At 43.5% G+C, this 12,595-nt stretch overlaps 1 protein-coding gene across 1 annotated transcript in view; it reads left to right on the forward strand.

The window, feature by feature from the left end:
* The window catches only part of IPMK (inositol polyphosphate multikinase), a 166,014-nt gene that overhangs the window by 13,776 nt on the left and 139,643 nt on the right, over positions 1-12,595 (forward strand). The window contains exon 2 of the mRNA XM_078642872.1: positions 7,375-7,460. Coding sequence (XP_078498998.1) covers positions 7,375-7,460 — 86 coding nt within the window. The remainder of the gene's footprint in view (positions 1-7,374; positions 7,461-12,595) is intronic.

The following is a 12,595-nucleotide window of genomic DNA, read 5'->3' on the forward strand; positions in this document are numbered from 1 at the left end:
ACTAAAGTGGAATTGTACTCTAGTTTTAAAACTAATGCTATCTGGAAAAGTGAGGAAGATTTCAATAAGATTAGAATGGAGATGAAATCGATCCCCCTAGGAAGGAAAGATGCACTATAGAAGTACCACTCCTGTTTCGTCCTCATGAATTTAAATGTGTGCTAAAATCTGAATGAAGGGAAAGCAAATCGGATTTCGCTCAAATATACCAGTGTGACTGCTATTGCTAAATTATTTGTATGATTAAAGGCTAGATAAACCCAGATAGGAGGTCGGTAGAGAAGCAATGCTGACCCCAGTCATAAAAATCGACCCCATTGATGCTATACATTTCCGGGTATGGAATGCAGGGTTGTTGAATTTATAAAATATGTGCTTGCCCAAGGGATAGGATGCTTCTGAAACCAACTTGCCCTGTAAAAAAGAATGATCTACTTGTCACTTTTGCTGCCATGCAGATAGGTGGGAAATTATGGCAGCATTGTCATTATCTCAAAGCTCCTATAACTAATGGCTTCTCTGATTATGTCACGGCTCATGTAATATCCAGGTTTGGATCCAAGCAAGGTTCTGATTTTGCTAACTTTATGTACATCTGCATACTCCCCGATTAGAGCTGAGCAGAATTCCTACATGGAATTATGCATCTCTGTCATGAGTAGGCCGTTGATCCCACACCTGATTTTAGCGTCTGGAAAGCTTGCCATTGAAAGTGCTTTAGGAACGGTCCATGTTGCACTCTGGACCAACTTTCCCGCTCCCACCCAGTCCTCACATGAGGAGAATGTAATGCTCCTACCTGCCAAACTTCAGTCTTCCCTCCCCTTTCCTGCTATCCCCACCATCCACCCTAACATCCTCCCCAACTTCCTCCTAATCACACTGTAACACCGCCCCTGCCAAGCGCATCGAAGTAAACGAGAGTGACCGTATCCACAGAAGATGGAACATCATACGTAATTCCGCTCAGTAAAATCAGGTCTACATAGTTCTTTCCCATTACCTGAGAATAAACTTGGAGTTGCTTGGTAGTGATGGAGTGTTACTGCATGGTACCGTTTTATATGGAGGGGGTTTAAAACCTTACCAGTACCATGCAGCGTGTAATCTGGGCCATCCAGGGAAGTAAGCAGGGAGTGGAAGTTCCAAGATTGGAATGCCCTGCAAGTCTGTGCACTCTCAAATTCACTTACATATTTCATAGTATTCAACAACTCTTCTATAATATTTAGCGCATTGGAAATGCATTCCTGCCCAAGGCAGGACCAAAAGTTTTTTTCACGGTGGGAAAAAGGGTATGCGAAGAAAGAGAATGTTTATGAGAAAATAAATGTGTGTACACTTGCTCATGAGTAAATTACTATCAATGATTTGTAGGAGTTCGGTTTACAGTTCTACTTCTATAACCTCTTGTGAATCCCTAACGGTCTTTTATCTGCACTATTTCGTGCATCAAACGTTTTTTTAAATGATACCTAAAAAAATTATATTTAAAGTTGCACAATAGTTTTGCAAACTTTTTTATCAAACTGCATTTATTTGTGTATATTTAACATTGAAAGCATTCGCCAATCTTGCTGTCATGCTTCTGCATGTATTTGCGCATACCCGGGGAGCAATCTGGGAGCTTCAAGTAGTTACATTTTTTTATCATCTGTGCACGTTTTTAATCTGTCAATGGTGCAAGATGAGTAACAGCCCCCTGTATTTTGTTAGAGGGTTTACTTCATTACCTAACGCCTTTGTATTAATTAATATACATTTTTGTACAATTTAGACGTGTGGATACTTGTCTTGGTTTAGTGGCAGGCTGTCCTCTTTCACAGATCTGTACTATGGTATTGTTAAACTGTAAGTCAAAGGTCTAGTGCAGCAGTAGGTTGTTCCTGCTTGTCCAGAGGACAATGATAACATGAAACCTTGTTGTGCTAGACCCCAAACAATGTGTCCTGGGAGCTGGGCGATAGGAATTCCACACCCCTTGGAGTGGTCATGGCTTTAGGAGACTAGAGGAAATTAATCATTTTAAAGGTTTAATTTAGGAATTTAAAATAAACCCTATCCAGGAGGCATGGCTTTGGGGGGTTGGTGAAGAACGATCATTTCTTAGTCTTTGAGGAGTTTGCTAAAAACCCTAAAAGAAGTCCCCTATTGGGTGGTTTATTAACTCTACTGTCTAATACATATCTTATATCAGCACAATTTATCCCTACTAAATGTTACTGGCCCTTGGCCCTTTTGCCAAAGTTCACGATAATATGAGGGGGACGTGGGATGTGTGTGTGTGTGTTGATTGATATTTCTAGATATATAGGAGTTGATAACTATGATAACAGTCTATCAGCAATGGTTGAGAACATGGAAATGATTAGGTGAACATATACATACGCTATAGAAATATAGGTTAGTGGCTTTAATTTAAGAATTAACCTCTGCAAAGTAGATGCAATCCTATCAGAACGGCGAATGGCCTGTAGAGTTCCAGAAGCAGAATGAGGGAAACTCGCTAATCCATATCTAGCCAAAAACAAAACACAAAAAAACCTGGTTACCTCTTGCGGAATTTTTTTTTTTTTACTGTGCTGTTTTGTAAGGTAAATTTGATGCGGACTGTTCAGCAGATCCCACCTACTGTCATAGTGTGAGAAAATGTCCACTTGATTATATATTTGTTTAATTTAAATGACAAACCTATTCTCGAAATTATGCAATAGAATTGTCTCCTGTTCTGCTATCCCTTTTTAAAAATGCAAGGGAATAAGCAATTGCCAACATATTATGGGCTGCCTGGTCTTGCTAAAGTGTAAAAGTAGCCACGGTGAGATTCTTTATCAGAAAGGTAGGGGCGTTATAGAGGGTTATTTTAACCACTCTCCTTGACACCTACACCTACACCTAGCCAGAAGAAGTAGCAGAAGATGTTACTGGTGTCCTATTACTCAGTGTCTCACTGCCACGATCTGGGTTTTTTCAGTAAATAGACAGCACTGTTCTCAGCATGATGCTTCTGTTGGCTGGTGCCTGGCACTCAATAGCTCATAGTAACATTTAGCAAAGTTAAGAATGTGGTCCTGAAACCTTATCTGAATCCTAAAGTTTAGACTGACAGCCCCTCGGGAAAAAATACTGACCCCCTGTAGCTCAAACCCATTGTCTTCCCCAGTGACTGGTTAAAAGATTTAACTCCGCCTACAATTTATTTGAGAAGCAGTTAATATCACCCTCATTGCTTCTTGGCGCAGTAGGCACTGGCCTTGCTGGCTAGATCAAGAGGCTGACTGGTGCCAGCTGAATGGGTGCCCAGTGCTTCATTGTAGGCACATAATGATCTATCTATTACCAGATAATTTCCATTAATGCAGAAGATGCCTAATTGGGACTCTGGCAGTAAACAAAATCCACTGCAGATGTCTGAAGGTCCCCTTAAAGTCGAACACAAGGAAATGATGGATGGTTCACTGAAAGATTTCAGACAGCCACCCCAGTCACAGATCTGAGTTGAATCCATCATCGTTCTTTAGCTCACTTCACCACCCCAATTCAGACGCAGCTATATGCAAATCAGTCTTGACCCTGTGCCTCATGGGAACAGTCCAGCCCGAACTGCCAAGCCAGGTGTTCCCTGGACCAGAAACTAGCATCATCGGGGTATCACCCCTCATCAACCACGCTAGCTTGAATCTAGTGACACAGTGAGCCCGGGACTCACGTCTGGCCATACCCTGCCAACTTATGCCGAACAAAGCAAACACAAGGAAATGATGGACAGAGCGCTGAAACTTTTCAGACACTCACCCCCAGTCACAGATCTGGGTTGAATGAAAAAATGTCCTAGCTAACGTAACGGAAAGTTTCAATTCTATTAAGGACTCGGAGGCGAGGATTATGCCTTCTCTCTCTTTCTTCGCTGCTCCGCAGCAAAGCTAAGTGCTCTCCAGTTCTTTTACTGTATTGGGCTTACTGGTGTATTTATATGCTATCTGCCTTATTTGTTTAACGTTCCTGAGCCTATTGCTATTGGTCTCATCTGTTTAATGTTCCTATTGTCATTATGTGACGCTGTGTCTGTGGCATTCGCGCCGGTGTTTGGCTGGGGGGCTTCTCGCCCTTCTTGTGGTGTTTGGGCTTCGCGTGTGTGAGCGCTTTTTTCTTTGATTTAGTGGGCCGCGGGGTCGAGGCCTCCCTCTTCCCTACGCGGCGTGTGTTGTGCTGGTTGTGCCCCACGAACCTCCCGCTCCTAAAGGGCGCTGGAGGTCGACGGAGCCGCGACGCAATGTTGGATCTCTTCAGAACGATCCAAACGCCGCGCGCGTCACCGCTGCAGGGCCCCGGTCCGAGACGAACCCCCGTGTGGGTTGTAGCGGTATTGATGACCTGCTTACCGTGTTGGCTCCGCGTGTGTGCTCCGAACGCTCCACCGCCCTTGGCACGTATTTCGTGAGGGCCGTGTAGTCTGTATTTGTTTTTTTGAATGCCTCAGGTGAGGTCTTGTATCAGCCTCTTCAGGCCTCTAAGGGACTTTTCCGGAACGGTGTGCGCTCCTGGGCAGAGAGTGTCCTTGATTTTTGTATTTGCTGCCAGCAGAGTTCCCTTGGGGCTAGTACCCCCCCCCCCCCCCCGAATTGCGTTGTGTTCTGCCACCTTGATTTCAGCTGACACCCAGCATTCTAATTAAACGCAGTCTCCTGTTGAGATCTGTGTTGTTGTTCTTCCGCCCTTTGCCCAAGGCTGTTACGAGCATGGAGTATTACGATAAGCCAGTTCCGGTGGCTGTAGCCGAAGATTGAGTGTTGACATCAACTCTGGTCCCAATGTCACAAGCCAGATATTGTGTGGCTAGTGGTGCAAAAGTTGTTGGGGGATTAGTTCCAACCGATGGGGATGTCTGTGGCTTCTGAGGGCAGACGAGGCCTCCTGCCCCTGTTTTAATCAGCTTGCACAGATTGGCTGAGATAGCAGCACGCCGGTCATAGACCAGACACATTTTGCATCCAGCAGCTCACTTAGGCACACACTCATGCTATCCCAATGCGGCATGCGATGAAGACACATTCGCCAGCTCATCGTATCGCTGATTGAGCACTTTATGCCCCGGCAGCTGTAGGCCCCGCCTCTGAATCTGGGTCTGGCAAGCAGACATTGGTCACATTTCCGACGTTCGACTCTTATCCATCCACCAAACCAACACCGGCAGAGCAATTATCACAAATACTTGAACCAATGCTTACCCTCACAGATGGATTTGGCAGGGTAGCCGGATGTACCATAGAGGCAAAAGACTCATCGCTGCATGTGGGAGTGGTACAAGTGGTCATATGCAGTGGTAATAAATGGAAGTCATTAGTTGTAAGTGAAAGACTATGCTCTGCCAATTTACTTTCATTAGAGACGAGGTCCACCCACAGCCCTAGTCAAGAAGCTATCAATTGTGGTATGTGATTGTGATTGTGATTGAGGGGTTATAGAGGATCTGAGGGCAACCTTCCGCTTGCCCATATTAGCCACAAAGAAACCTCAGAAGGTGGGATAGTCAAAGGAATGTTTGAAAGCTCGCAATACCCTAGCAGGAGACATGCCTCCAGGCATCAAAGGACGGAAGATCAAGGAGCCAAGAGAATGGACCCAGCCTAGTCTCCGTCAGTCCATGACGGGGACTAGGCTAAGGCAGACCTGTCTTGGCCTGGTCTTTGCCCTGGGCTTGTCCCGCCCGCAAGAAGTATCTGGCGCTTTTCAGCGCGTCTGTGTGGCAAGCCTCTCCTATAGCCACAAGTTGCGCTGGGGGAACAAGTCCCACCCCAGTAGGGCCACAGTTAGAGTCACTTGCAATGCGAGCAATACATGCAAACAACCAGTCTGGATGAGCGTCCATGCCATTAGTCATATTGCATTGGTTAAACAAATTGTTCTCCTAAATGCACGTAAAGGTGAAGTTAAGCTCATTAGCAGTGCCAGAGTGTTAGAAATGGGGGTCTCTAGTTGGCAGAGTAAGGTGCCTTTGTCCAAATAGGGGCCCTTGCTTCTAGTCCGGGTAAGGGGGATACACTCCTAAAATAACCCCTGCTCACCTCCTAGTAACTTGGCACGAGCAGACAGGCTTATCTCAGAGGCAGTGTGTAAAGCATTTGTGAATATATATATATAGTAATACAGTGAAGACACTACAAATGGACACCACACTAGATTAGAAAAATAAGTAATCTTTATCTAAATCAAAACAAGACCAAACGACAAAAATCCACAATACAGTATTAAAAATAAGTCTTTCACATGGTAGAAATAGTTCAGTTTGATGCAAGTTGTAAATGCAACACTTTTCTCACAAAGTGCCTTAGATCAGTCACACAAAACAAACAAAATGGCCGTGGGGAAGGTAATCTGTTCCTTACTGCTGCGCAGGGGAGGTGATGCGTCAGTTTCTTACTGCATCCCCCAACGATGCGACAAACTTGGCACCTCGATGCGACAATCCGGGACAATGCGTGGAGTCTTCCAGCTCCCAGTAGAAAACAGACTCTAGAGGTTCAAAACAACAGCAGGCACCTCTTTGAAGGTCAGAACTCCCAGCAAGGAAGTTCAGGGGAAATGGTGGTGAAGTCTTTGTGTCCCTGAGACTTCAGAACAATAGGCAATTTCAGTTTCAAGCCCCCTAAGAAGGGTTGCCATCTAAGCAATTCTCTTTACGCATTGTATTACACATACGTATCGGAACGTGGTGTTTTTAATACATTACAAATGTTCGCCATCCATGCATCTTTTCGTTTCGTCTTAGAATTGATCTTTCTTTAATGTGACTTATTTTACAAAGATATCCCATGTAGCAACAACAGTCAGAATATCTGCAATTATCAGCGACTTTTATAAAGGGAAAATTCTCCTGTGTATCGGTTCCACTACAGTGCAGGACAATTTCAGACATTACAAAAAGTTTACCTGTGGCTTTTCCTGATGAAGGCACAACTGGCGCCGATACGCACATCGAAGATTTAATTTCGGCCACTCTTGATTTTTAAATTCTATTGTATTTTTAATGCCAACCATGTATGGAGAAAAAACATTGTTAATGTAATGTCATTAATTTGAAGTCCTTTTAACAAATAATTGTTTCAAGATGAATTGTATATTTGTTTGTTGTAATTAAAATAATTTCTTTGAATACCATATTTGTCGGTTACACTGAGCTCTTTTCTTGTATCTTATTTGTTTCTTTGTGATAGATTGTATATTGCCTAGGAACGTTATTTACAGTTGTATATTTTTGAATAGGAGCATACTTTTAATGTTTGCTTATTAATCTCTTTCAATTTAGTATTTTCCTATTACTTGTGTTAATTTTAAACCAGGACAGAGTTTATCAGATATTTTTTTCTTTTATAGGCATATTACAGCATCCTGATGGCACAGTCCTTAAGCAGTTGCAGCCCCCCCCTCGTGGACCACGGGAGCTTGATTTCTACAAGAAGGTCTGAACAAAGAAAGTTTTAATGTATTAAAGAAACCTTGCTGTTTGCTTCTCCATCATGTGATCCGCTGTTGACTTGCATACTTGCGACTTTAGTATTGAAATGATGCGGTTCACGTCAAGGACCTTTCTCTGAAACTAACAGCACATATTATTTTTTGCAGTGCTTGGTGAATAAGGACCACTGGCCTAATAGCTTGCATTTACTTCTTTCGCATGCGCTCAACATTTTCCTTCATCTGTGGCAATCTTGTATTTTCATCCCTGTGAGTTCATAGCCAAGTAGCAATGGAAATACCAGCCATTTGAAATACAATTCCTCCTTTTGTTGTCTCAGTTTTCCCCCTGTCCCCTTAAAAAACTTGAAATCCTAAGTAAAGGGCCATCTACTAACACCAGCTCTGCTTTAGTCTTCTTGAGTGACATTTTTGGACATGTGGCAGCTGATTGTCTATCATGGTTACCACAGAGTTGATGTTACCACAGAGTTGAAGTCCTTTCTTAACAGATCTTTTTACCCTCTACATGAGTGCTTATGTCTTGGGAAACACACCCAGCATGTGAACTTTTGTTTGCACCCTCACAGATCTGCAAGTCTGCTTCTTCATCTTCTGGTTTGGTGGAGATCCCCTTTCTGTGTGAGATGCTTCCCTACTTTTTTGGCGTTGCTTAGTAATATTGGTTAATACTCCATTCTGAACCAGTTTGGGTTTTGGCACTTATTTCAACAGCCTGTAGACTAAAGCTTCTCTTTCTCACTGACAGCCTAAAAGCCATTTCTCAGTATTGGGGTATTGTGTTTCACCTGTGCAGTTGGTGTGATCTGTTGTTGACCTGTTCATTGTACATGGTGTTAGGACTAAAGTCAGGGCATAAAATAAAAGCAAATGGCTAAGATTTATCTGGTGGACCTTAGCAAAGAATTATAACTCACTGTCCTGTACTTCAGATGATGTCATTTAATTTACGTCCCACACTAGCTCAGCAGCTCAAGTTCTTCTTATCCTATTTATTAGCGTTGGAAAGTGGATTATTTGTAGGGACAAATGTAGGTCTGCCACTGGCAATAAGTCCGCTAACACAGTATAGGGATCAGAATAGGTCTTAGAAAATTGTTTATATGCTCAACTCTTGGTAGCTTGGCTGCAAGCAGGCAGGCTTAACTTCAAAGACAGGTATGTAAAACATGTAAAAACACAATTTCAGTAAATAATTAAGACATAATACAAAATAAAAATCCAACACCAATTTATAAAAATAGGAAATGTTTATCTTAAAATGACACCAAAATGACACCAAAACAACAACAATCCAATGTAGGAAACCGGAGATACGGATTTTCAAAGATTTAGCACTTTCTAGCACTTAGAAATGTATAGCCCCTTATCAGGACATCTGGTTGCGATAGACCAGGTCAAAGTTCCAGGCCATCCGCGATGGATCCCTGGGCGGCTTCCCTTCAGGGTATGTTTCGGTCCCAGTTTTTACCTTCCGACTTAGAAACTTTTCTGGAGCTTTTCTTCCTGGGTCTCTCGAAGCTCTCAGCCAGTCCGGATTCGGTGAGCGTTCTCCAGATTGCCTTGCAACGAGCTCCCAGTCAAACGTATGGAAGACCGACCTCCGGAGCATTCCAGCGGAGCAAACCAAGGGTCCAGGACGACATGCGGTTGAAGGCAGGCAGCTTGGTTTTTGTGGTTGCTCCTGGTCACCTTTTCTTCGTTCGGACTTAGAAAAACTTTTATGGAGCCTTTTCTCACGGGGTCCCTCAGTGCTCTTCACAAGGCTGCATTCGGTGAGGGTTTGCCGGCCTTGGATTTTGACTACTCCCGGTCAAACTGTGAAAGTAGGGCCTACTGAGCTTTTCAGCGGGGCAAACCTGGACGTCCGGCTGACTCGCGGTTGAAGGCAGGCTGCTTGGCTGGCCAGGTTGAGTCAGTCTCCTTATGGAGCTTTTTTCCAAAGTTGCTCCAAAGTTCTCCAAACTTCTGGAACTTCTTCCTGAAGTTCCCTCAAAGGGTCCCAAAGTGTCTCAAACTCACTCCAAGGGTCTGGAAGCTCCACGATGGTCCTTGAAAATTGAGGACTTCCGTTCCCACAATCCACTTGGACAAAACCCTTACATATCCACAGGTAGTTCTCCAGGTTGAGGATTCTTGGTGGTGATGTTCCAGGTGAGCTCTGTTAACCTGTAACTTGCAGGGAGTCCACTCCTTAGTCCTTTTTACAGCAAGGCAATCCACAGGCTGTAGTTTCAGATAGTGCAGAAGGTGCAGTCTTCGGAGTGCAGACCTTAGGAAATGCACATAAAACCTCCAGCAAGGCCCCTCTTGATTTCTTAAGTTTCAAGCAGCAGATCGGAGGGGCTTTGCTCTTCTCAGATACTTATTCCAACTTCGCTGGGTCAAGCAGGAGGTCACTCCTGCCCAATGGGCTGCAGGGTACCACCTAGAGATCTGACCACTTCCTGCAGAGTGTGGCACTATTTTGGCCCAGAGTGCACCAATTCTTTCAAACTCATAATGGCTGATTTTCCAGCAGGGATAGAAGAGCTAGCTAAACACACCCCTATGATGGCTGTTCTCCATAGTCTCTCACCCTTGCATCTGCTCGTTCCTTCCTTAATCCTAGCATCTGGCGTGGGTTCAAAATGTTAAAGTTCTAAATGACAGTGGTTTCCTTCCCTTCCCTTGAAGTCCATTATTTACGACTTCTCCCCCTGATATGGCATTCCTGTACAACAGGACCCTGCCTTTCCAGCATAGCTGTTTGACTCCAGGGGCTCTTTATCACATCTTCAAAGAAGCCTGGCTAATCCCCTTAACTCTGACCAATCAGGCAGACCACTGGAAGGCTGAATTTGGACTTACAACAAGAAAGTCTTACAACTTCTTGTATGTACATTTTAGGAGAAATTCAACAATATTATATTGTTGGATTTATTAATACCACTCTGGGAAGTCTTTGAATGGCATTTAAGCCTTCTCCTATCAAGAGTTATTAGTTTGTAGGGGTTCTGAATATGCAGAAATATTGCAGATCCTCCCTCCACAGTGCTCCTACCACCAAAATCGATTTTGGGTAGCACTTTTCACAATGTGGGGAGTGTAATGTGCAATTTCACTTTACCCAGGGCATATAAAACTCATTCTATAAGGGTCCACGTCATAGTTACCTGCCCCCCACCCCCCCACCCTTGGGACACCTAGCAGAGATCCTGGGGGTACCTAATATGCCCAAACATTGCAGGTTATCCATTTTAAGTGCCCCTAACACAAAAGTCGCGTTTGGGCACAATTAACTTTTTTAAAGCAGTCCTGCAGCACAGGGCTACTTTTAAACTTATGTCAGGCTTAGCAGTGCACACATGCAAGTGCAGAAAAGGGCTGCTGGCCTCTAAACTCCCCTGCCATATTATATACTAGGGACTGATAGGTAGTTTCAATCCCCCTTCCCTATTATGTACTAGGGCCCTATGTGGTAGGTCATGCCAATCACAGAGGTACCCCAACCCTTAGTGTACCCTAGTGTATGTAGGTGTTTTCAGCATAGCACTGGTCCTGGGCCTGGTTAGACAGAGCCAAGGGTCAGTCAGTCAGTTACCACCATTACCAGTCAGCAAAAAGTTGGGGGGTGCCAAGGACACAGGATGATGTTGCAACAACTACCCATTAGTTCCACATGAATTTAAAATCACAAGTATTTCCCCTACAAAATACTTTAGAGCATCACTTTCAGGGTTTGGTGAATTAGTTGCTGCCAGTTCAGAAGTGATGCCCTCTATTTGACCTTGTTGTCTTTTGGTTCTTAGTTTAACCCTTTGAATTTGTGGCCATCCATTGCATTAAAGTTAGGATGAGAAAATTGTTGGGCACAGTTACATGGACTATGTGTTAGATATTTTTTCTCATGCAATATGTTGTCCTTGCAATTATGCCCCACATTGTTTCCCCTAATCTTTCTTCTGATGAATTTCTACTTGCTAAAAGAAATTTGAATGAATGAAAATGTTTGAAGTGCTTCCGCTGCCCAAAATGGCGCATAGGCACTGAATTGCTGTGATCAATCGCACAATAAAGCAGAGGGAAAGCCAGCTGAGAATGAAAAGCCTGGCTTCTATTTTTTTCTTCGGAAAACAATTTCTGAACTGATGTGTGTGAGATAAAGAGGAAGAGAATTAGATTGGGTAGCAGCCAGGAAGGTAAATTGTGGACTTGACAAATCACATACTGAGTTAGAGCAAGCGGAATGTGACGGGGGTGGAGAGGGGAGGAACCTAAGGAAGGAATAGAGATTGGATGTAGGAAGTACCTCTGTTGGAGCTCCGAAGACCAAGCAGGGGTACTTAAAGAGGACTTATTTGTGCACCTTACACCATTGTAGCTTTTCTTGTATTCCCCGTAGCGAAATGATTATAACATAAATTGAGGATGAGTTGTTAAGTAGCAATTTAGACTAGTTGTAATCTCCACATCAAGTAAGCTAGGAACTCAATGAAGGAAGTTCCCAAAGTCCTTTCTAGCTTTAATCCGCGCATAGACAATTGTTTTGTGTGATGAGATGGATAGGAAAGCGAGAAGTTTCCGGAGTACTCTCACTAATACAAAGCTAGAGGCGACAACCAATGAGATTGGAGCTGCAAAGGATGAATTATGATAAATGCTGATAGGGAGATTTTGACTAGTAGAAGATGGAGCTGGGGATTGGCTTAAGGTGGTAAGCCACCACTGGTGGAACCATGATGTACTTTGCTTACCTAACGGTAATGCTTCTGTTTTCTCACGGTTGAGCTTTAAGCAACTGCCGTTCATCTGTTTGGCTACAGCGGTCATGATAGATCTGAGTTGTAGGGATGGAATCTATACTATTAGTTGTATCATCCACATAAGATAGAATGTTGAAGCCAAAGGATCAGACAACTGTTGCTAAGCATTCCATATATACATTAAACAAGGTCGCATCTAATTATGACTTTTTGGGACTCCATATGAAAACAGAGAAGAAGAAAATGTATAGGATGGCATAAGTATAGATGGATATCTGTTGCTCAAGACTGAATACTGTCAGTTCACAGCCTTTTTGTAAATCTGATGTCTCCAGGGAGTTGTTTTAGATCGGCGAGTCATTTTCAAGGCCTAC

This window comes from Lissotriton helveticus, chromosome 5_1 (assembly GCF_964261635.1).
Source record: "Lissotriton helveticus chromosome 5_1, aLisHel1.1, whole genome shotgun sequence".
Taxonomy (NCBI): Eukaryota; Metazoa; Chordata; class Amphibia; order Caudata; family Salamandridae; genus Lissotriton; species Lissotriton helveticus.